General features: G+C 33.8%; 1 protein-coding gene across 1 annotated transcript in view; it reads right to left on the reverse strand.

The window, feature by feature from the left end:
- Positions 1 to 1,676: 1,676 nt before the first annotated feature.
- Positions 1,677 to 23,695, reverse strand: part of FRK (fyn related Src family tyrosine kinase) — a 117,388-nt gene continuing 95,369 nt past the window's right edge. Inside the window, exons 3-8 of the mRNA XM_074187403.1 lie at positions 21,880 to 22,043; positions 19,345 to 19,513; positions 13,201 to 13,359; positions 6,154 to 6,335; positions 3,172 to 3,337; positions 1,677 to 2,650 (exon numbers count right to left, since the gene is read on the reverse strand). Coding sequence (XP_074043504.1) covers positions 2,433 to 2,650; positions 3,172 to 3,337; positions 6,154 to 6,335; positions 13,201 to 13,359; positions 19,345 to 19,513; positions 21,880 to 22,043 — 1,058 coding nt within the window. The 3' untranslated portion in view covers positions 1,677 to 2,432. The remainder of the gene's footprint in view (positions 2,651 to 3,171; positions 3,338 to 6,153; positions 6,336 to 13,200; positions 13,360 to 19,344; positions 19,514 to 21,879; positions 22,044 to 23,695) is intronic.

The raw sequence follows: 23,695 nt of genomic DNA on the forward strand, positions 1-23,695 counted from the left end.
ATGTGTCAAAGGACTTTAGAAGAACCACACAAAATGATTTACTTTTCCACTCCATCCTTCCCAACCCTCAAATAACCAAATTACATAAATAAAACATTATGTAAAAAGTGCTTTGGTACAATTTATGAGGAGTGAATTTCACAAGAGCTGGCTCATTGTAAAAAAATTCAACTTATCTTTTCCTGATCCTTTTATTCCCTAGAAAGAGAGAAATTTATGTCAGTTTAAAAAAATCTATTACTGTTTCTCATAACTGAATCCATTATTTTTCTCCATGATCCATCAGGTAAAAACAAGAATAATAGATTGCTTTGGCAGAGCCTTGAACATAAAAGTCCCCAAGAATCAGATGCAATAAGTTAAACCCATTTTAGTGTGTACTGTAATTGAAAACGATAACCTTGCTTTGCCATTTTGAAACCAGGTTTTAGAGAAAAGTTCATAATTGTTACCTGCTACTAAAGGACAAATTATACAGTGGTTTCAACATATGGATTATTTTATACCTATAGAAAATCAAAAAGGTTTGTACTCTTAAAGTTTTCCTGCAGTGTAGGTCATTGTTTCCCTTGGTCACCATAGTAAGATTTTAAACTCTTTTCCTGCCAGTTAGTCCTTCTAATGTGGTAGATAAGAAGGTTATTAGCAAAGTACTAAACCTGACCTCCCTACTCAAGCTGCTATTTCACTTCCCACATCACTTTCCCAACTATGTGCTCTGATTTAGTTTCTTTTACTCCAATTTCCCCTTCTAAGCATTTCCAGTGGTTTTGCCTTTACACTTGAAATGATCTCCTTCCTCATCTCTGCTACCCGATTTCTAGGGCTTCCATCAAATTCCAGCTGAAATCTTACCTTCTACAACAAACCTCTCCCTATCTCACTTAATTCACGTACCTTCTTTCTGTGGATTATAGAGGCTTCCAAGCTCTGATGAACCACAATTAGACCCCTTGTACCTTGACCTCAACATAATGATGACATTTATCCTCTTTGAGTGCAAAAAAAAAAATGAATCTCCATTTATCCTACACATATCTTGTTTGTATATTAGTATTCTCCCCCATTAGATTGTGAGCTCTTTGAGGGCAGGAAATTGTCTTTTGCCTTTATTTGTATCCTTGACTCCAAGACAGTGTGGCAAATAACTAATAAGAGAAATAAACATGTAAGAAATTTTATGGTCTCACCTCATAGCTATTGCATTGACAAAATGACCAAAAATGAGAACAAAGTCAATGTGGGGTGGGTCATGAATTGTACCCTAAATATTTATAAATCAATCCCTGAATCAGCCCAACTAATATGAAAAACAATTTGCAATTGTGCCCTATTTTAAAGCAATTATTCAGACTAACAATTGAAAAGGCCTACTTTTTCTTACCAGAAAAGGATGGTCAAAGTTACAACATAATTTAGAGTCAAAAGGTTAGAAGGAGAAACTAGAGTCAAATATTTTCCTTCAAATATAAAAAGTATCTTTTTCATGAAAGTTTAGAAGTCCCCAGAAACTCTGGGATGTATGAATTCTTTGCCTTGCTCTTTTTTTCCTAACTAGTTTGATACCTATTTCTCAAATCTCCTGAGTTATGGTTATTGTGTATATATATATATATATATATATATATATATATATATATATATATATATATATGCATATATATATCAGAGTAGAATAACTCATAAACTTTGCAACATGATTCTGCATATTAAGAAATTTAAAGTAATGGTGATTATTTTCATATGGCACATACTGTAGGTATATAAAAATCTCCCCATTTCTCTTTACAAAATGAGAGAGATTTAAATTCTTTTCCTCAACAGCTGCTTCATTTTTCTGCAGAGCACAAAAAAAGTGCAATTACTCCCAGTACAATCAAGACATTTAATATGACTTTACCATCATTGTAGTTACAGGATATTTTAAAAGAGAAGAGGGGAGGGGAAATCTCAGAGCACAGGTCCTGCTGTGCAGCAAAGCAATCATATTCCTTCATAATAACAGCCAGATGAGATTCAGTGATCAGAAGAATAATGAATAACCACATTAATCAGCAAATAGGAAAATGCTGCCACAGTTAAGAGAGTAAAAATCGACCATCATCTGTTGATTCTTATGATCATTATTTCAACCAATAAATAGAAATATCTTCAAAATGAGAAGGGGGGAAAACTTGTTTCAGTTTATTTACTCTTTACAGGTCAGTAGATTATGGGAGTTTTATTTTTTCACTGTCCTGCAGTGTTGTCCAGGCAAGGAAATGCAAATATAATCATTTCTATAGCACATAGTCATAGTACCACAAAATAGAAACTCTTTTCCCAGATTTCAAAAGTAAGTTGATTTTGCATTTGGTGGTTGAGTTGTGGTTCTGGACCAATTATGCTATTTGCTTATTCTTTGTTCAACTTCCATTGCCCCATCTCTGGGCTCATCCAATGAAATTATTTGTATCCAAGTAAGAGGAAGAATCAGATTCATAATAATAATCTTCAAGACTCCAGTGAAGTGATTCAAATGTTGGCCGATCTTTGGGTTCTACATTCCAGCATTGCAACATAATATTGTAGAGTTCCAATGGACAATTATCTGGTTGAGGAAGTCTGTAGTTTTGATCCAGCTTCTGAATTACCTGCATGCCTGTCATGCCTGAGAGAGAGAGAGAGAGAGAGAGAGAGAGAGAGAGAGAGAGAGAGAGAAGGGAGGGAGGGGGAGGGAGGGAGATGATCCCAACAGTTAAAAACATTTTAAAAATTATTTTGGATACTTTTATTCCATGGGGCAATGAACAGAGATTTGATCTTAGAGTCAGGAAGATCAATGTTCAAGTACCAACTTTTAATTGGAACTATGGACAAATTCATTCCCCAGAGAACATATGTATCGCCTGATTTTCTTCCCAGATCATATTAAATCAAACTCTGCCCTTGGTACTGGCTATTTAAATATATTTTCTTAGCAAAGTTGAAAGAAACTATAAATCAACTTATGCATTCAAGTTATCAACATTTCATGTTATCTACTAAACATATATGTATTTGTACATATGTCTATTGTAATATACATAATCAATCTCATACCTTTCCCTTCTAAGACTTTACAAAGCATCTCATTTATATCTAAATAAGTGATCTGCATCAGAAAGGCAAGTTTTTGAATAAACTACTCACCTGGATAAGGCATCTTGCCATAAGTAATGATTTCATAAAGAAGTATCCCAAATGACCATACATCAGACTTTATGCTGAATTTATGGGATCGAATGGCTTCAGGTGCTGTCCATTTCACTGGAAGCTTTATTTCTGGTTTAGATTCATAGACATCTTCATTTTCTACCTGTTAAAACATTGTTAGAACCAACCTAAACTGAGACATTCCTCTTCCTCCCCCCACCACCACCACCATCTTTGTACCTCTATAAACTGTCTCATTACAGAACTGAGAATGGAGTCTGAACATTTCTTGCTGGCTGGAGAGTCATAGTGGCAAATACAAAATCTGGCACATAAAATTCTATTAGGAGTTGTCATTATGCATTCAACCAGTGCCAAGTGAGCACCTACTAAGTGCAAGGCTCTCATAAAAGGATCCTGCTGATACAGGGAGCTACATGGCAATGCTGACTTCACATCTGGTCTTCAATAAATAGAACAAATGGCATCAAGAGCTGTCTGCTGCTTTCTGATTTACTGATGGTATTGAAGGGCCATTGACTTTGATAATTATCACTTAACCACTTTCCAGGACTAGGAAACAGTTTCCAAATGATATAAATGCCTGTGTCCTCTCATTGTGGTTATAATTAATTTACACAAAGAGAGCATGATAGATTCATGAGAATTAAAGTAGTTTTTTACTTGTAGCTGAGCTTCCCATACTGCAACCCTTTAGACTGGGGAAACATGTTGGAAGGCACAAAAAATTACACTGGAAGGAAAAATGGGCTTATCTAATATGACACCATCTCTCATTTCTTATTTCAGTCCTGCTGAGACACAGCATCATATCATATATCAGAGCTAAAGGACCAAAGAAGAAGGCTAAATAAAAAGGCATAAAAGTGATCAAAGATGGGGTCACTCTCACTTCAAAGAGAAATATCATGCCCTTATAAAAGGAAGAGGTCAGTGCTGGAGATAGTAATTGACCCTGTAATTTTCAACCAAAGATTCAATGATATATGTATCTCTTCCTTGTATGTCCAAGTTGACTGTCTTTGTGTTGTGTATATATCCATGTATGGGGAAGGGGAAGTTAAGTTTAGGTGATAGTATTCAAATATTTTGGCATTTTTAGTTTAGGTGAGAGTATCTAAAAATATCGAAATATCTAATTGAAAATGTTAGAAATTTAGTCCAATATTCAAATAGTTTTAAATGCTTGTGTTTCCATAATTTGTGTATTTGTGTGATGAGGTCACAAAAAGGGGGATGCCTTTCTATAAAATCAAGACTAGGAGAGAGATTATATATATGAAATGATAGACATGATATAGAATCATGAAGAGATACTCATGATGTCCAGAGTCTAGAGATAAATGAAGATTAGGTAATCCAAGACTCTAATTTTAAAAATCAGAAAACCAGGAAAGTTAAAAACCTAGAAGTTAAGTGACTCAGCCTCTCACTTGATAGTAAAAGCATCAGAGGCAGGATTGAACCCAAGTCTTCTAGCTGAAGAACAAATAATTTTTTTTAACTGAACTCCTTGTGAGCACTTGAGAGCCTTTTTTTGTTGCCTTTCTTTATATGTTCCATACTTAAAATAAAACTTGACCATTCTGCCATCCTATGAGAGATGATGTGGGAATGTATGATGTGGGAATATATGTGACTCCATGACAGATTTACTTATCTGGAAAAGAAAGAAAAAAAGAAAAGACCAAAGGAAAAAATAGAAAGAAATTTTTGTTGGGGAAAAAAATATTCAACCTAAAAGTGGGTGGAAACTGAGAGAGCAGAAAAGTGGCCTACTTTAGTTGCTAGTTCATTTAGTCCACAATATATTTTCATAAATTGATCCATATGTGTCTTCACTACCTATGGTCTGTCAGGTCATGCTTCCATATTCCCTAAAGTCTATTAGAGTCATGCATAAAGATCATCCAAGAAAAGTCACCTTCCTCTCAAAGGAGTACATCTAGCCTACTCCTTTAAACCTCAGCTCAAATGGGAAGCAAAATATCACCTTCTGCCTCCCAAGTTACCCTACACCTCATTGTTACCAGTTTAACTTGGAGTACACATTAATAAAGGCTAAAAGAAAATGAGAAAAAAATCCTGCCCTTTCTTTGACTAAGTAGCCATCTTCCTAATCTAAAGGGTCCCTTTCCTCAGATTTATTGTGCGAACCAAAGCTGCCCCTCAAAACAAAACCCTAGGAACCATAGCATATTATTATATTATTACACAGCTATGTGAATATGCAGACTAGCAACATTGACTGATTAACTTAATACAAAAATGCTACAAGCAAAGCTAACAACAGCTAGCATTTAGCTAACTCTAAGATTTGCAAAGCATTTTCCAAACACAGCAATCCTGTGAGGTAGATGACATTATTATCTCTATTTTTGCAGATGTGTCAACTTCAACAAAGAAAGATTAAGTGATTTGCCAAAGATTATATTGATAAATACGTAAGACAGGATTTGAATTCAGATCCTCCTGATATTAATTCTTCATTGACACTAAGACATTGCTCCATCTAGAGGCCTCTAAAATTTTATTCTCAAAATAAGATCTGGCTCTCAAAATTTCCAACTTTTTTTGAATGATTTCATAAACCTGTCATTCTCAAACTGCAGTTTGAGTGTGACTAATGGTATGGAAGGTCACAACCTATTCTTTTAGAGAATTAAAATGTATAAAAAAGGATATAAACACTATCATTCTTATAAATTTACTCACTCAAGAAGCTGATATTATACTCTCAACAAAAGCAGTACCGTTTTTAAAAAAATGATTTTGATGAGTTCATTTGTTTTCTTGGGCATAGAAGGCTGATATAGTTGCTCTGTAAAATTATTTGTCCCTAATGAAATGGTGCATGGAACAAGAGTTAGAGAAATATTTTTGAAGGAATCATGCTAAATCTTTAAATTCCAAAGCAAAATAAAATTACCAATATAAAGATCAAAAACACAAATCTACCTTAAAAACTCTTGCAAGTCCGAAGTCTGCCACTTTGTAAACATTGTGTTCACCAACAAGGACATTTCTGGCAGCCAGATCTCTGTGGATATAATTCTGGGATTCTAGATAAGCCATTCCTGAGGCAACTTGGGCTGCCATGTCCAGCTGTTGAGGTAGATGGATTTTGGACCCAGCATCATCTATACAAGAGAGAAGGGTGTAAAGGTTATAATACTGTATCAAAAAATTACACGGTTCCAGTAACTTCTGTTTATTTGAATGCCTACAGTTTCATGAATGGAGATTAATTCTAATAGGATTAATTCATGAATTAGTAAATACAACCCAGTTCAGCAACTGAAATCTCAAGAAATAATAAGAAAAATACCTTAACAAGTAGTAGTTGTCTTCTCATTCTTATATGCCTTGTTATCTACTATTCTTAATAATGCATTCCTCCTGCCTTCATTACTGACTTCTAATCCTTTTTCCTTTCACTGTCATCATAATTATAGACTTCAATTTTTAAATAAATTATCATTCTAACTCTAATCTAATTAGCCACACCAGAGACCATTTGCTACAGGAATTTGGGTCTGAGAACTTCACTATACCTCCTCTTCTGGAGCACTATTTCAGAATTTAGCTATGCTTTATTTCATCTCCTCACCAACTGTTTCATGCATACTCTTCTCCTTTCCACTTTTCCTTCCTCTCATCATCTTCCAATCTCTTCTTCTGGAAAGTATAAACTAAGATCAAATAAATGCTGTCATTTTTCTCAAATAAGGAGTCAATATTCTCCCCTATGACCTATGCTTTATGCCTATTCTTTAATGAACAGACTCACATTCCTTTTCATCCTTTAAGAGTTAATCTAGGTCCCACCTTCTCACTAATCTTCCTAGAATCAATCAATCAATAAGCATGCATATATCAGACACTGTGATAGTTGCTAAGGATACAAAGATAAAAAATAAATAAAACCATCCTTGCTCTCAAAGAATTTATATTTTATTAAAGGAAATAATAGATATTCAAGTAAATATAGAATAAACAAGAAGCAGTTATATAAAGCTAGTTTAGAGAAAAACAGTAGTTGGAGGGAGACCAGGAAAGGCTTTATGTAGGTATCACTTGAGCTCAATTTTGAAGGAAGTAATGGATTTATGAGACAGTTTGAAGAAGGAATACATGCCAGATATAGGAGATGACCAATGCAAAGGCATAGAAATAAAGGATGAAGTAGCATGGAAGGGAAAATAGAAATCAGTTTGACTTGATTATAGAAAATGGAAAGGGGAAGAGTACAAAATAAGGTTGAAAAGATATGTTGGAATCAAGTTGTGAAGATCTATAAAGTCTAAATAAAAATGGTTTATATATTATCTCAGTGGCAAGAAGGGAGTCAATGGAGTTTACTGAGTAAGAAATTAGTATGGTAGATCTGCACTTAAGGAACATCACTTTATCTAATGGATGAGTAGAAAGAGACAAAGTAAAGAACCAGTTAGGAGGAGGTTGTAAGGATCCAGGCAAGAAATAATAAGGGTTTGAATTAGAGTGATGGTTGTGTGGAAAAAGAAGGGAAAATGTATAAAAATATTACAGTTGTATAAATGACAAGATCTGGCAAATGATCGCATATGAGAAGTAAGACAAAATTGCAAAGAGATAATAGAGGTCACAGACCTGGAGACTAGAAAAATAAGTTCAGTAAAATAAGTTCAGTTAAAGGGAGATTTCAAAGGGCATGATATGAGCTCTGTTTTGAATATGTTGAATTCACTACGGTGTGCTGAGATCGCTAAAAGTGATCCCTCTCTCAAATCTCTCAAACATTTCAGTTTGACTCTTAGGCATATAAAATATTGCAATTTTCTTATAATTATTTGCATACTGTTTTTATCCTTCCTACCAGATTGCTCCTTGAAGATGGAGAATGTGTCTTGTAGCTTATTTCTTCTTTGTATCCCTAGTGCCTAGCACTGTGTCTTTTAGGTAACAGGTGCTAAATAAATGTTTGTTGAATGAAATGAGAATAAATTTAATCTTTTCCATGCTAGAGGGGATAGAATCTAAAGTATGATCTGATTTAATCTTATCTGTAATTGCCTGTAGTTGTTCAGATATTGACCTTCCCATCATTTGAGCTACAAAGAAGTCCTCTTTAACTTCCTTAGAAATTAGCTTCCTTAGAAACTATGAAAAATAACAGAGCTGTCTGAGTTGTTGCATGGAAAACCTAAGGGTTCAAGGATATATTTATTCTGTTTGTAGTCTTGGGCTTCTAATGGCTATATAGATGCTTCTTTTTAAAGCTTGATATGCTTTTTAGTAGGTTGTGTACTCCCTTAAGGCCAAAGATGCCTTTGGCACGTGTCATCTCTAATCACAAACACAGTTCCTCCAGCTACCCATTAGTAGTGCCTAAGGACAGAACATAAGTTTCCTTACCAAAGACAAGTTGGCCCAAAGGCATAAGGAATAGTGTATGACTTTCAGTGACTTTGTTAAATGAAGCTGTTTATCCCCTGAGATGTATTTTAGTTATCAAAGTTTATTAGATAGGAATATTAGCTCCCAAATAGTTAGAGGATATTCTTTTTTCTCTACTTCTTTTATTAGATTAAAAACCTACAATCCCTTGGGACATAAATAAACAAAATCCAACATGTACTCTTTCATTAGCATGAGTTTCACAATGATATGAGTATACTGAGACTGGCCAAGCTACTTCATTGAATGATAAGGATTACAATATAGTGAGAAGAGCACTGACTTACAAGTCAGAAGAGCTATGTTTTAGGCATAGCTCCAGTCCTGCCACTCATGTAAAGCATGAAGTCTCTTCCTGATCCTTCCAAATGTTAGTGCCTTTGGAACTAGCTAATGCCTTGGCAACTACCTACTATTTATTTTGCCTTCATCCTACACACACATCCTACACACACTTATTTGTAATTATAATTATAATATAATTACAAATAAGTAAGCTGAGGCAAAGAATGGTTGAGAGAATAAATCAGGTTCTCAGATCTACTCATTAGGGTACAGATTCTATACTAGAACCAAAATTATCATCTCATGGTGGCCATACTTCTGGATATGAGTCTGTTTTGAGCTAGGCTGGTTCTCTTCCAATAGACCTATACTTAAAAATGTTCTAGTTTAATAGAATCTACCAGAACTTGCAAGAATACCAGGTCCATTCCATACTAGGTAGATGACTAGAACTACAGTGGAAATAGAGCACCCATTACTAAAATTATTTCTATTACAATTCTCCTCTAAGCACATCACTATGATAAGGTTTAAAGAAGTCTGGAATGAGATTCAGAAGAGCCATCTCCAGCATTTACCAGCTGTGTGACCATAAGAAAACTAATTGGCCTCTCTGAGTCTTAGTTATCTTCCTTGCACAATAAGAATAAGGATCACAATTATTGGGAATAATTCTTTTCTAAACTCAAAAGTACTATATTATTAGCTATTATTATTACTCCATTTATTAATGAAAACTAGCACATTTAAAGAGTGATTACAAAGCTTAGCAGTAGTGTCGAACTCAAATAGAAATGAAGTCCACTAAACCATCTACAAGGATCCTTGTGGGTTATATATTGACTTAGAAAACCACATAGTAACATTATTTTTGTTCTAATGTATTTTATTTATCTTTTAAATTATTTTTTAATTTTAGTTTAGGTCAGGCTGTGTATTTGACACCTCTGATACATATATATATATATATATATGTATATATATATATGTATATATATATGATAAAATTAAACTAATAATACCATGGTGCCTATCCATCATCACCAAGGCAGAATGGTGTTATTCTGATTCACATTTTTACTTTGTGAGATCCAATTCACTCATCAATGAAATAAAAGCAAAAGTCTCCTTAGTCTTGAATCAATGTTAGGAAAATAATGCTTATGTTAATTCATATGGAAGTAATCTGCTAATCCCTTTCACCAATGGTAACCTAGACTGCAGAGATCACCAAGGGGGAAGTTGGAGTCATATTAAGACTTCTGGAAGAAAATGGTTTAAAACTTCAAAAGAATGCTGTGACAAGTGACTTTTGAGACCCAGAAATTCATGGGTCAGTGGAATCAAAGAATTACAGATTTTGAGCTAGAAGACACTTCAGAAACCATTTAGTCAACTCTGTCATTTTATAGAAGAGAAAAATTAGGCCAAGAGAGATTTAGTTATTTGCTCAGGGTGGGACTTGAAGCTGGGTCTTTTGGCAATTCCTTCTACTGCACAATGCTGCTCTCAATGTTTAGAACTTCCAAGATTTTCAAATAGTAAAAAAAGTATGGATTTAAAAAGAAAAAAAAGAAATCTTATCTGTCTCTGTTCAGAGATGCCTCCTTGAGAATAGGATAACTTGAGCATCTCTGCCTCTGAATTTCACAAGAGAATGGACTTGTTGGGGAATATGGGTTGTGATTTATTTTATACAAAGAAATATCTGCTATTCTCTAAAAATAGTTTTGCTAAATTACTTATCAAGGAGAAAAAACAAAACTAAGTTTTCATATTTCTTCTCTGTGTTTTAGAGGATAATACATTGGACATTAGTGAGATATTGCTTGGGAAGAGGAGGGATGGACTTGTGATAGCATTAGAGTAGCAAAAAACCCCTCCACTGATGCAAATCAGCACTGTATCTTTACCTTATAATCTTGGAATATTACCTTGGTCATCAAAAGCATAAATGATTTGCCTAGAATCATGGAGCCAGTCATGTGTCAGAAACAGACCTTGAAACCTAAATCTTCCTGATTTTATCTGTCTTGTCTAGCATCTGCTACAAGCTACCTAGATTAAAATGAAAAATTTAAAAGATTAAGTTTTTAAATGAAATTTCTCCTATTGTGTAAGAATTCATCCCTAAAATATTAAGCAAAGCTCAGGGACTTTTCAAAGATATTTTGATTTAAAAAAAACATATGGGCTCTCTTACCTATCAAATACAAAAGTTAATTCAAGGAATGGTGAATATGAAAAGATTTCACTGACAGCCATGATACCTACAGGAAACTCAGTAATAAACATTTTTCTTTTCTAAAGACTTCCATAGCCCAGTAAACCTAAGCACAAGCTCCCACTACAAGAGCCACATATCAAAACTGAAATAAATAACCATAAATTGGTGACAATTTACATCTGCAGCCGGAAAATATTTTCAATTATGCTCCATTACTCAAGAATGTGTCAGTTTAATAATATTTTCTCTTGTGGGCAATCCAATCAAGTGGCAGATTCATTTTAAGCTAGCTTTGTTGAATTTAAAATTCCTTCCTTGAAGATTGTTTGTGTTCAGTATCTCTTTAAGACTTGTCTTGAAAGGTGAATTCCAGATAAGGCTATGCACTTGGACAAACTTAAGTCTTAATTATCCAGTTGGGAATACTAATAGTCTAATAGTTCCTCCCAAAGTCAGCACAAATAGTCATCAGTTTAGAGCCTTCTTTTGAGGCTCTTCTTAAAACAAGTGATTTTTATGTCCAAAGGTCTGTGAGGTTAATATTAATGTTTTGAGTCTATTTTGGAGAAACTCTAAGAGTCCCAGAATAAATTACACCCCAAAATCCATTTCATTTTTGAGAGGACAGGTCAGACACCAAGATAATCACTGAGAACCCTTCTTGCTCTGAGATTTGGTAAGGACTATATATATAGAACTTTCTTTCCCAGGAAAGTCGGTGCTTATTGAACACTTGTCAACATCTTAGAATGACCCAATATTCCAAAGCAATATACCTTCTATTTATTCTTAGATATCTCTGTTCTATGCCCTAATCTAGATCCTCCCCCATATTCAAATTTCTGGGAATATGACTATCATTTGCTAGGGGCATTGTCTCCATGGTACATTTCACTTGGCAGGTAACTGGGGTCTGATTCTATTCAGTTTTGAAAACTCCATGCAGGTTGGCCAGATGGTTTTTTTGTATATTTATAGTTATCAAGTCAACAACATTTCTTGGGACATATATTACTCTCTGGTGAGCTAACCTCATCACAACCTCTGCTTTACTCCTTTAATTTTGTAGCTTAATCATAATGCTTCCCCAGATCATGTGAATGTCAGAGGAATGTCCTTTCTTCTTGAAGATCATGGCTTTAAATTTTGAAATATTCTCTTTCTTCTTTCCTGCCTTCTTTATTGTTCTGAGTTAAATTTTGAAAATAATGATTAAAAATTTATTTTCTCCAGAAATATGGTGATATTATCAATGAGTCTTTGACCATTATAACCTCTAAGCATTGCTATTTTCATATACTTTATATAACTCAGTTTATTAAATCATTCATTTGTAATATGTACCAAAGTTAAGCAATATCTTTAATCCTTTTTAATATAAAAAATATAGAGTACAGATGCTAGGAATCAAATAATGGCACAGTATCTGTTTTTTAATTCTGAACTTTCAGATATTTTTTGACAAAAGCTGAAGTAGAAAAAATCAACAAACTTTCAATATAGTGAACTATAATTCAAAGCATCAACAACAACAAAAAAAGAAATTACATCTTACTATCACCCAATATTTAATATCCCTTAGGTATTTTATCTAGTAAATATCAGTATATGAATTCTAATACTTAGCATGAACATGAAATGTATTATGGCACTGGGCTCCTATTCACTCATGACTCAATTCTTCAATGCCCTTTAGTTCCTATTAGTAGCAAATATCAGTTTATAGATTATAATATTTAGCAATAGTGTTAATATTTCAAGGCTCTGAGCTCCTGTTCTTCAATTTTGCATTACATTTAAGTACTCTGATGTGTCTATTGTGAACCATTTGGGTTTTTTATCAATATGAATATTTTTTCTCCTCCCTTTGAGCACAAAGTACCCATCATCTTACAGAATAATTGAACCATTCAATGTTAAGACATCCATTGTCACATATGTGCAGATAGTAAATATCCTCTGGGTTTTAAAAGACCTGCTAAATTGGCATTTATGGCACTACCTAAAACAAGTTCCTTTTTTTCCCTTTTGTTTTTATAAAGTCTTTAGCTTACTTTGGAGATAGACTTGCAGACTTCCATGTCTCATCAGTTCTGTAATAATATAAATTGGATCCTCTAAAGTGCAAACAGCATAAAGCTGGATAAGCTTGGGATGTCTCAGGTTCTTCATTATCTGTGCCTCCCTCAGGAAGTCCTTTGGATCCATTGAACCTGAAATAAAAAGAAGGGGGGGAGTGGGGAGAGAAAGAAATCACTTGACATTATTAAGGACATTCCTATCTGCACAGCAACCTTGTGGGAATCACCAAGATTGCTTTCTGCCTCTTTGAAAAGTAAGAACAGCAGGGCTACAAATCTTCAGAGGAGAGAATCAGTTCAGAGGAGGAAATCTAATAACAGGAACGTGTCAATGCATCAGGGCTATGGTGTTTATGGGTTATGACCCATAGGTGAACAAAGGTTGATTTGGGTCCATATGGAAAAGGGAAGAGGATGAGAAGACAGGCAGCTTAATTGGTAAAATATGGTACAGACTCACATAAGCACTGGGAGGAACATTCATGTTAATATACAGAAAGGAAAAACATTGAATATTTAATTACTGCAGCAAAAGCTTTGATGTCCAAAGGCAGAGAAAGACTGACAATTGCATCAGAACCATAAATACAGCCACTATGTTTTGTATCCACTCTGTGCAAACAGCTGGCTAACAATTTTAAGTAGGGTCACTTTTGCTATATTTATTTTCTCAACTGGAAGAAGACAGGTCAGGGAAAAGGGATTTTTTTCAAGTCCATCTCCAAAACATAATTTCTGTATGCAGGCAGCCACTGCAATTTCATACAATGTAGGAGAGACTAACTCAGAATGCTTTCTCCCAAGATACTGATCTTATCATCTTGTTAAAGTCCTCAGTGCTAATAACTTGACCAAGTGATAATGGAGACATATCCTAAGCTATTTTAAACCAATTCCACAATTAAATTGTAGTTAGATTCCCCCATTGTGACTCTCCATGGAAGATGGAACATAGTTAAAGTCAAATTAAATCAAGGTTGGGAAAGGATTCTAACATGAATTTCTTAAATCAAACAAAAACACTTTTCTTTCTCTCAATAAAGCAAGCATTATTATTAAGCTCCTGATAAAGAGGTGATGAACTCATAGGGAAAATTGAGATTTGTTTGTTTTGGGGATTTTTGGACATAAGCAATGAGGGAATTTGTTTTGCTCACTCCTAAAAGTTTCCAATAGAAGTTCTATTTTTCTTATTTTCTCAGGGTACAGTGTAGGAAAAGAAAAGGGATCTTTCTGAAAATAAAATTTATTCTAATTTTAAAAAACATAATCATTATTGTTATCCAATTTGTATTTTCTTTTTCAAACCTTATTTAAAATCACAGACAATTAATTCTTTTATTGATTGTACTAATTTGATCAACAAGATATGACTAAATAACTTGGGAAACTGCACCTCATTGGTATTTGTAAGAATCACTATGATCAGGTATTTTTTATCAAGAAATGAACAATAACATTAATTTTCAATAAGCAAAAACTGCTAATATCCTAGAATTAGAAGGAATCTCAAATAATATATAAAGAATTGCATAATGGAGATGAATCTCCTCCTAAAAGTGGTCATTCAGTCTGAAGTTGGAGACTCAGAGTGATGGGGAATTCACTAGATAATGAGAAAGTCTATTCATTAAGAAGATACTGCAGAGAGAAAACTTTTTGAATCTATATTTAGGATTTTATGAAGAATTTCTTGAAGTTCTACCCCAAAATTATCTGGCATTCATTCCTCACATATTTCTTTGTATGTTTTCTCTGCTTCAGAGACTGTACCAAAGGAATCTTTTTTTTTTTTTGATTATAGATTCCTGAGATCTAGATTGCTCTTTACTTATCAAGGTGTGATTGGAAGGAGATGAGGGACTGGCTTGAGCTCACCAGGTTAGAAAGGATAACAGCTGCTGAGATTTGACCCCCAGAATTTGACCCCAGAGTATTTTAATTAAAATCTTTTCACATAATTCATTATGAGATCTAATGATCTCTTGAACCCCCAATTTCTGTCAGTTCCCTGTTTTCTCAACTATAATTATAAAACCCAATTTGCTGAGACAATGGCTCTTTACCCATCCTCCATCTGCTTCTCTATAATCCCTTCCTTTTTTTGAATGTAGTTCCACCATTGTTATAGCATGTGAAGGTCTAATTCATTAGCAGAGTTTGCACCTAAAATTTGAAAGGGGCCTACAAATCACAGCTAAGGATTCTCCTTATCTGACAGTCACACTCAGTTTGGTTAATTGCCATTTACAAAATTGGAAAGAATTGCTACCATGTTGGAAGAAAAAGTTGTGATTCTTAGAAATCTTCCGTACTAAAAAATTTCATGGAATATATGAAAATGAAAATAAATAAAAATAAATGTAATTTTGCAACTTTGTTCCAAAAGTCCAAATCAGAAGTAGAAGAAATAGAAGCATGCTTAGATGGTTGTTTCTTTGGAAAGAAATAATTGGATATTTTACCTAGCTGTAAGCTCAATAAATATATCAACAATGAGATATCACAGCCAAGAAAACTGAGTAGTTGTGGGCATCATTAAGAGGAGACATGGCATTCAACACAAGGGAGATAAAGGTGCTTTTGTACTCTGCCCTGGTAAGATCACATCTGGTATATCATGTTCAATTCTTGGAGCCATATTTTAGAAAGAACATTCATAATTTCACATGATTTAGCTGTATAGATGGTCCATACTATCTCTAATGGTAGTTTCTTATAGCAAGAAACAATCCTGATGGGAAATCCATCATTTAAATGTAATTGGTGATTTTTAAAATTGTTTTTTGTTTTTCCCTTCTTGTGCTTTTTTTCCCTTTTGTATTCAGATTCTTCTTCCATAGTGTGACCAATATGAAAATGTGGGTAACATGATTGTACATATTTAGCTTATTTCAAATTACTTTCCATCCTAACTTGGGTGGGGGGGGGAGATGGGAGGGAGAAAACTACAAAAATGAATGCTGAAAATCAATTCTATATAATTGGAAAAAATAAATATTTTTTTCAAAAAGTGATTAGTGAAGTTCTCAGGACAGGAGTGGAAACAGCAATATGGGGGTTTGGACACCAGTGTGCTAACAATTAGAGAGCCATAGTTAGTTGTTACAAGCTGTTAATTTATGATTCTGCATCTTGGCAAAAAACAGCATTTGTTCTTTGAGAGTTAATGAGTCACTTAGCATTGGTGAGACCAATGGAGCCCTAATCTATTGAGACATTGATCCATGGAGCTTCCAGTTATAATAGGATTATTAATTCTAGTCAAACAAAAGCAAATGAAAATAAGTATCTTATTATAGTGCCTGATGTTAGAATCATGACCATGGAATCCTAAAAAAAATTATGATTCCTGCATCAAAATTCTCTAGTTAACTGTTTCAAAATGAGTTAATGAAGTTGAGAGACTGATGCTTCTTTTCTTCTTCCAAGTTAGCTAGTAACAGAGTTAAAGAGGCTCAATATCAACTCATCTACTAATATGGCATTAAAATTTCATTTTTGTCCATCAGAGCTTGCAAAGGTTTATTCCAAGAGTCATTTTTATTGCTTGGTCATCTGCTAAGCAATAAATAGCTACAGAGATTGATTAATGGTTCAAAGGAAGTGAAAGTATTTAACCAATCACCAAAGCTATTTACTGCTATTGCACCATAAATCAATAACTATGATTCCTATTAAAGAGGAAACTGTTGCATTTTGTTTATGTGCTGAATTGTAAAAAATATTTTTCTTGGTGTTTTCAAAACTCCAGAAGGTCCTTCCTTTGGGAGTATTTATATAATGATAAGAAACAGAAAGAGACAGAAAGAGAGAACGGTCTAGTGAAAAGAGTACTGGATTCACAGTAAGCAGCTCTAGATTTAAATCATCATAATAATATGTGACTTTTTATAAGACACAATTTCTCTGAGCTCCAGTTTCCATATCTATAAAATGGGGATTAACAGTAATTGTTACTACCTACTTCATAGGATTTGAAGAGAAAGATGCTTTTCGGAGTCATATAAATACTAAATTATTAATATAGCTGTTTTCATCCTTCCTTTTGAAGAGAATCAATGGTATAATAGTGTGATGTCTTGACTTGCACATGGATTGTACTTAACAGAGAGAGAATTACCCAAATATGGCAGTCTAACTGACTCTTCCTGAGTCATTGAAGCCACTGGCAATTCAAAAGCCAGGATAATTGACAATGGCCCAGGCATCTTCAGTGTCTGACCAAACTCTAAGCTCACTACAATACCAGATTCAGTTGCCTTCATGGCTGTGGAACAAACTGTGCTTATCTCTCATTCTACCAGGAAAGTCTTCACATGAATGGGGTAGATACCACACACACACATACACACACCCACACACACACACACCCCCACACACACAGTTATCACTGATTTTGAGGTCTGGTTTGGGCTGCTGTCAATTTGAATTAGTCAATTATTCAAAACTATTTTGCCATGGTGAGGTTATCAACCAAGTACTTGATAACTGGAAGAGAGCTTAGAAGTCTCTAATCCAACCTCTTCATTTTACTCAAAGAAACTGAAGCCCATTGAGTTTAAGTGTTTCTGATTTTTACTATGTACAAAGATATAAAGATCTGAAATGTTAGCTATTCTCAGAGCAATTAATGACTTATAATTTTTGATGATAACCTTGGCAGGGATCAAGAAGGAAAAAAATCAATAAATCACCAATAATAGCTAAAGCATGTTTTCACAGTCCAGTCACATTTTTTAATAACCTGGAGGAATCAAGTGATTTTTAATATCACAATATTCTACTGACTTCTTCAAATTTGCTAACTGCTTTGAATGAATTCTTTTATTTAGACAATCAGTGATTCTTAGATGTGACAGTTCTTATCAAACCCTATGAGATAAGGATTATTTTAGTATCTTCAGTCCTGGCAGGAAGGGCATTCTATCCTCCAAAACACATCTCAATCCTAATATAATTTATATTGTTTTCAAGAATTGCTCTAATTCAAACACATCCTCCTGAAGTCAACCAAGTAATGAGACTCTCCACCTCTTGCTAGACTGGTCCAGAGATAACAGATGTACATTCCATCACTGGATCCAAACTAAAAGACTTTCTAACTTTGGAAGAATATGTCCCAATCTGTGCCTTGCTGGTATAAGCTTTATGAACCCAGGATTATCACAAGTTATGATGTAACAACTGAAGAACCACTGTGAAGACATGAGAATTACCTGTGTACACACAACAGAACTAGTCTAACATTCTGAAGTCTTCCTTATGCTTAGTGTTCAAGGCCTGTATGATCTGTTCTTGGCAATATTTTTATCATACTAACACAAATGTCCAGGGTGCCTATCTTAGTGCCACTTTAAGCTATTAAAACATCATTTAAAACTTTTTAAAGCTATTTATTGCTATTTTGTAGAATTTGACCCCATTTGGTACAACACATATGAAAACCAATTCCCCCTTGAAATACCAGAAAACTCTTTGTACCATCTACCAAATTGGATCATTGTAAGAAGAGCTTTTAAAGTGCTACATAACTGTCATCTATAATTACTCTTAGTGTTTCTTCATATAGAAGTACCCTTAGTATAGTAGTGCTCTGCTTGGCCTCCAGAACCAGTTCCATCTTAAGTAATTGCCATACATGCTGATTTCTGGTAACTTTTATTTTTCTGTAAATAGGCAAAGCAAGATGGGGGGGGCAGAAATTTCTGGTATTTCCAAATAAGAAAATTAACAAAAAGTTTATTGTGCCTCCTAGCTGCCTTCTTTCTACCACCCAAGCATATAAATTTGGTTAGAGTCATTCTTTGAAAACTTTAAAGATTCCACTTTCTCAAAAAAATTCACATGGAAAAAAAGAGTCATTGAGAAGCTGAGTCTTAGCATTGCAAAAGAGATTGATATTTTTTATTTTTAAGTCTTGAATCTTTATATATATTCTTCTAACTGCAAAGGAATACTCTACTGAAACTTTTGATCTCAAGATAATACTATATGATCTATATGTTTTCAGTATTTGGGTTTCCATTGCTGGAAGGCAAGATCAGGGCTTTGAACATATTCTGCAAGATCCTCAAAGAGTAATGAAGATTATCACTTAAATTGTGATATTCATACCTGGTTTTAATGTTTTGACAGCTACTGGAGTAGTATTATTCCATAAGCCTTCCCACACCTCACCAAACTGACCAGATCCTAATATTTTCAGAAGTTGAAGAGAATTTCGATCTATTTCCCACTGGTCCACAGTCTTATATGACAAATCAAAGGTAGTTGGGACTTCTTTCTGTTATAAGGAATATATGAAAGAACAAAATTAATGTTTTTTCACTTATTTGCACATATTGTTAAAGAAACAGAAAAACGTCATTGATATAGAAGTAAGCATGACTTGAGCGTGATGGTTGGTATGAACAAAGAGAGAGAGACAAGAAAGGACAGAATAAGAGCCGATAATAAAGGGTCAATATTGTTTGAATGGGATATAGATTACATGAATGCTAATAGAGTAAAATAATGTTGAGTTCATGTAGGCTGAAGTTAGAATGTAGGGGTTCTTGAATGCTTGCACTGTAGTTTATTCAGGAGATAATGGGGAAAGACAGCTTTTAATAAGAGGAAGTCATATGAGCAGAATGTTGCTTCAGAAAAATGATTCTGGCCACGATGTGGACATATCTGAAGAGGGAATGGATCAGAGGCAAGAAGAAGTCTATTACAGTTTAAATAATATGCATTTGGGTAGTTACAGTGTAAATAGAAAGGAGGGCATGAATTGAAAAATATTAAGGTAGTATATTCAGAGGACTTGATAACTGACTAAATGATAAAAATAAGAGAGAAGGAAGAACGCAATGTTTCAATTCCAAGTCACAATGAGGATCATAGTCTTAAGGAAGTTAGAAAGATTTTGAAGGAGACAATGAATTCATTTAGAGACATGTAGATCTGATTCTTGTTGGACATCCAGGTGTAACAACTAGCCAATAGTTAATCAGAAATTTGGGACTAAAATTTTTAAAGAGATATTAGAAGTGGATATAAATAAAAATTTTGAAATCATTGACATGGAGAAAGTACTGGAAGTTATAAAAGTAGATGAGACATCAAGAGAAGTAGTAGAGAAAAGACAAAATGGCTCACCTTTGGGGGAAATACACTTAAACAGCAGGAGGAACATAAAAAGCTAGCAAAAGAGACAATGAAAGAACAGAGTTCGGTATTAAAGAAAACCATGGAAGAAACAGAAGGAAAAGGCAGAAAACAGTTTTTAAATATTATTTATAGATTGAGAAAGAACATATTGCATGTTTTTGATAAGATTTATTAAACAACTTTAAAAGTAACTATTTCATACACAGCATCAAATAAGTGATAAGGAAATAGAGTCAATAAGAGCAGATTACTCTCTAAAAGTTTGGTAATTAAGGTATGAAGTATGTTAGTATAAAACCTTGAGGAGGCTATCATAGGGTAAGTTTTTTTATAAGGTAGATCTCTAAAGATAGATCAATACATAGATAGAGAGCTAGATAGAGAGATGATAAATAATTAATGATAGATGAAAGGTGATAAGTACATACATATATATTTATACATGAATACATATATATTTATGAAGTGAAAGAAACTAAAAAAGAGGAAGGGATTGAAGTTGCTTAAGTTAAGGAGAGGAAGATGGAAGGGAATGGGGCAAGAACACAATCTTCACCCTCAGAAATCTCACATTCTAATTAAAGAGAAGACATAAATAATAATTTAATATAAGAAATTTAAAATACATATTGAATAAATGAAAAGTGTTTGCAAAGACAAGTGACTTGGATAGGCAGGGCCAAAGCTCATTCTATAGAAGAATGATTTGAGTTGTCTTTATGGTAAATAGCAAAGTTAGGCAATTGAAGTGCATAAGGAGAGTAAAGAAAATACATTGTAGTCTGAATTAGTAAATGAAAATGCTTGAAGTTCAATTCAATATAATTCAATAATTATTCGCTAAGTGTCTGCAACCTACACCATTTATCTTGGTTTGGTAGTGTTTCTGTAGATCTTTCTAGGTCTCAAGTTGATCAATTTCTCACCCCAAAATTGATCACTGTTGAAGGTCAGTTGGATAAAAAGAGCTACCTATAATGCTACTTCTTTTCCAAACTTTATAAACCCTGAGGGCTTATTTTGCCCCCAGAAACATAGTGAACTGCCTTTTAATACAATGAAATGGATCTAACCTCATCATATATATACAAATCTTCCATAATTTCAAATATTTTAATAACAGAAGCACCATGTGATCAACAGAAATAAATACTTCTAAACACCACCTATCACCAAACAAACAAAAAAGAACAAAAGAATTCCAAACACTCCACTGTCAAAAGCAGTAACATGATGCCAGGATAAATTCAGAGAAACTAATAAAGTGTCTACTTATTTAATATTCTGAAACAAAAACTCATGGAAAATTATAATTTTCAATTCTGATCATTGCCTTAGTTCAAAAGACTAAGCCAGTGTTACCTTTGATGATCTTCCATAAATTGTCAGATGGCACTTCTTTTTATTTTATCTATTTTATGACAAACTTCATATCTGAAAGGGGAAGTCACAAAAACAATAATTCAACATTATTAAATAAGAATTCATTGACTCTACCTTTAGGCATGGTTTTCCAAGTTTAACACAGAGGCCATCACTCGTCTTGGTGTAGTAGTCCACAAAAGCATTCAAGGTATCAAAAGTTCTTCTCCGGGTAAGGGAAAATCCTCCCTCATCAAGTCTTCTCACTCGATAGTGCTTCACAATTTTGTTATCTAAAACTTTAATAAATACACACACATACACACACATACACACACACACACACACACACACACACAAGAGGTTTCATTTAAACTTCTTGAACAAGTAGGACACAAAGGTAGAAATTAATTTTCAGAACTACGTTCAATACAAAGATTGATTTTCTTAGTTCTAAGAAGTCTTTTCATTAGAAAGATCTGGAAGCATCTTTCTATAACCTAGTAGATAAATGCAAGAGAGTTGCTGTTGGGTAACTTGTCCAGAACTAGACACCTAGTAAGTTTCAGGAGCTTTGAACCTAGCATTTTCTGACTTATATATATGGAACCATTATGCTTTTAACCCAAAATTACACTGACATAAGAAACCAGACTTACAATGATTTGAATCTAAGACCACTTGATAGGAGAGCAGGAAAAATCTAACATTTACAAACCATAGATTTGTAAGATATATGCAGGACAACTAGGTGGTCCAATGGATAGAGAACCAGGTCTAGAGTAAAAAAAGATCTGAGTTCAAATTTGGATTTAAACACATTTATCAAGTTGACCTGGACAAATCATTTAACCCTGTTTGCCTCAGTTTACTCATTTGCAAACTGAGCTGGAAAAGAAGAAGAAAATAAGAAACTACTCCAATACCTTTGCCAAGAAAACCCCAAAGGGGGTCACAAAAAATCTGGACTGAACTGGGAAAAAACTAAACAATAATCAATATAGATATTTGAAGTGAAGAGTTCACATAAGGATTCTTTCCTAAACTAGGCTTTGTTAATGAAAAATGTAATTTACCCTGACTGATTTGGTTTCAGGAAGTCAATACTGAATATAAAGACAACAAAAAAAATGGAATGATTGCACTCTAGTGTTGTTTGTTTATCTATTACAGAGACAAGTTTAAAAGCACAGGTCTAAAATCCAAGATTTGAAGACACATTTGTACTTTCTAAATAAAATTAAATAACTGAAGCATAGAGGAAAGAACCCTGGACTGGCAATAAGGAGTTTTGATGCTAGGGTTGACTCTGTCATTAAACTAATCATTTGATTTGGGGATTCATTTAAACTTTTTTTCAACCTAAGTTTCTTTTTCTTTAAAATGGGAATTATAAACCTATAGTAAAAGCCCCCCTCTTCCCCAATGGGTTGGTTATACTGAGACTCAAATATGAGAATACATATAAAAAACTTTGAAAAACTTCAAGTGTTGTATGTAAATTTGAGCCATCATCATCATTCTGAAATCCCTTCTAGTTCTAAAATTTTATGATTAATTGGGTTCTGAATCTCTCAGTTTTCAAGATATTTTCCTTATTTCAAAGACCTGCAATTTTACACAATCTCAGAATTTGAAGTGATCTCAGAGGTCATTTACTATAATCTGAATTACATCCCCCAAAGGGTCATTCAAAATGCACTTGAAAACTTCTAGGGAGGGAGAACTACTTCCCTTCTGAGATAGACCATTCTACTTTTACATAACTCTAAACATTAAGATGTTAGCTATAATTCACATCAAAATATCTTTCTCTCTGAATCTTCCATCTTTTGGTATCTGACCAAAAGTAAACATGATGGCCTTTCTCTATGACAACTAGTCAATGATTTATAGCATCTTCAAGTAATATCCCCTTTAAATCTTTTCTACTTTCATCAGATAATCTTTA

This window comes from Macrotis lagotis, chromosome 5, assembly GCF_037893015.1.
Source record: "Macrotis lagotis isolate mMagLag1 chromosome 5, bilby.v1.9.chrom.fasta, whole genome shotgun sequence".
NCBI lineage: Eukaryota > Metazoa > Chordata > Mammalia > Peramelemorphia > Peramelidae > Macrotis > Macrotis lagotis.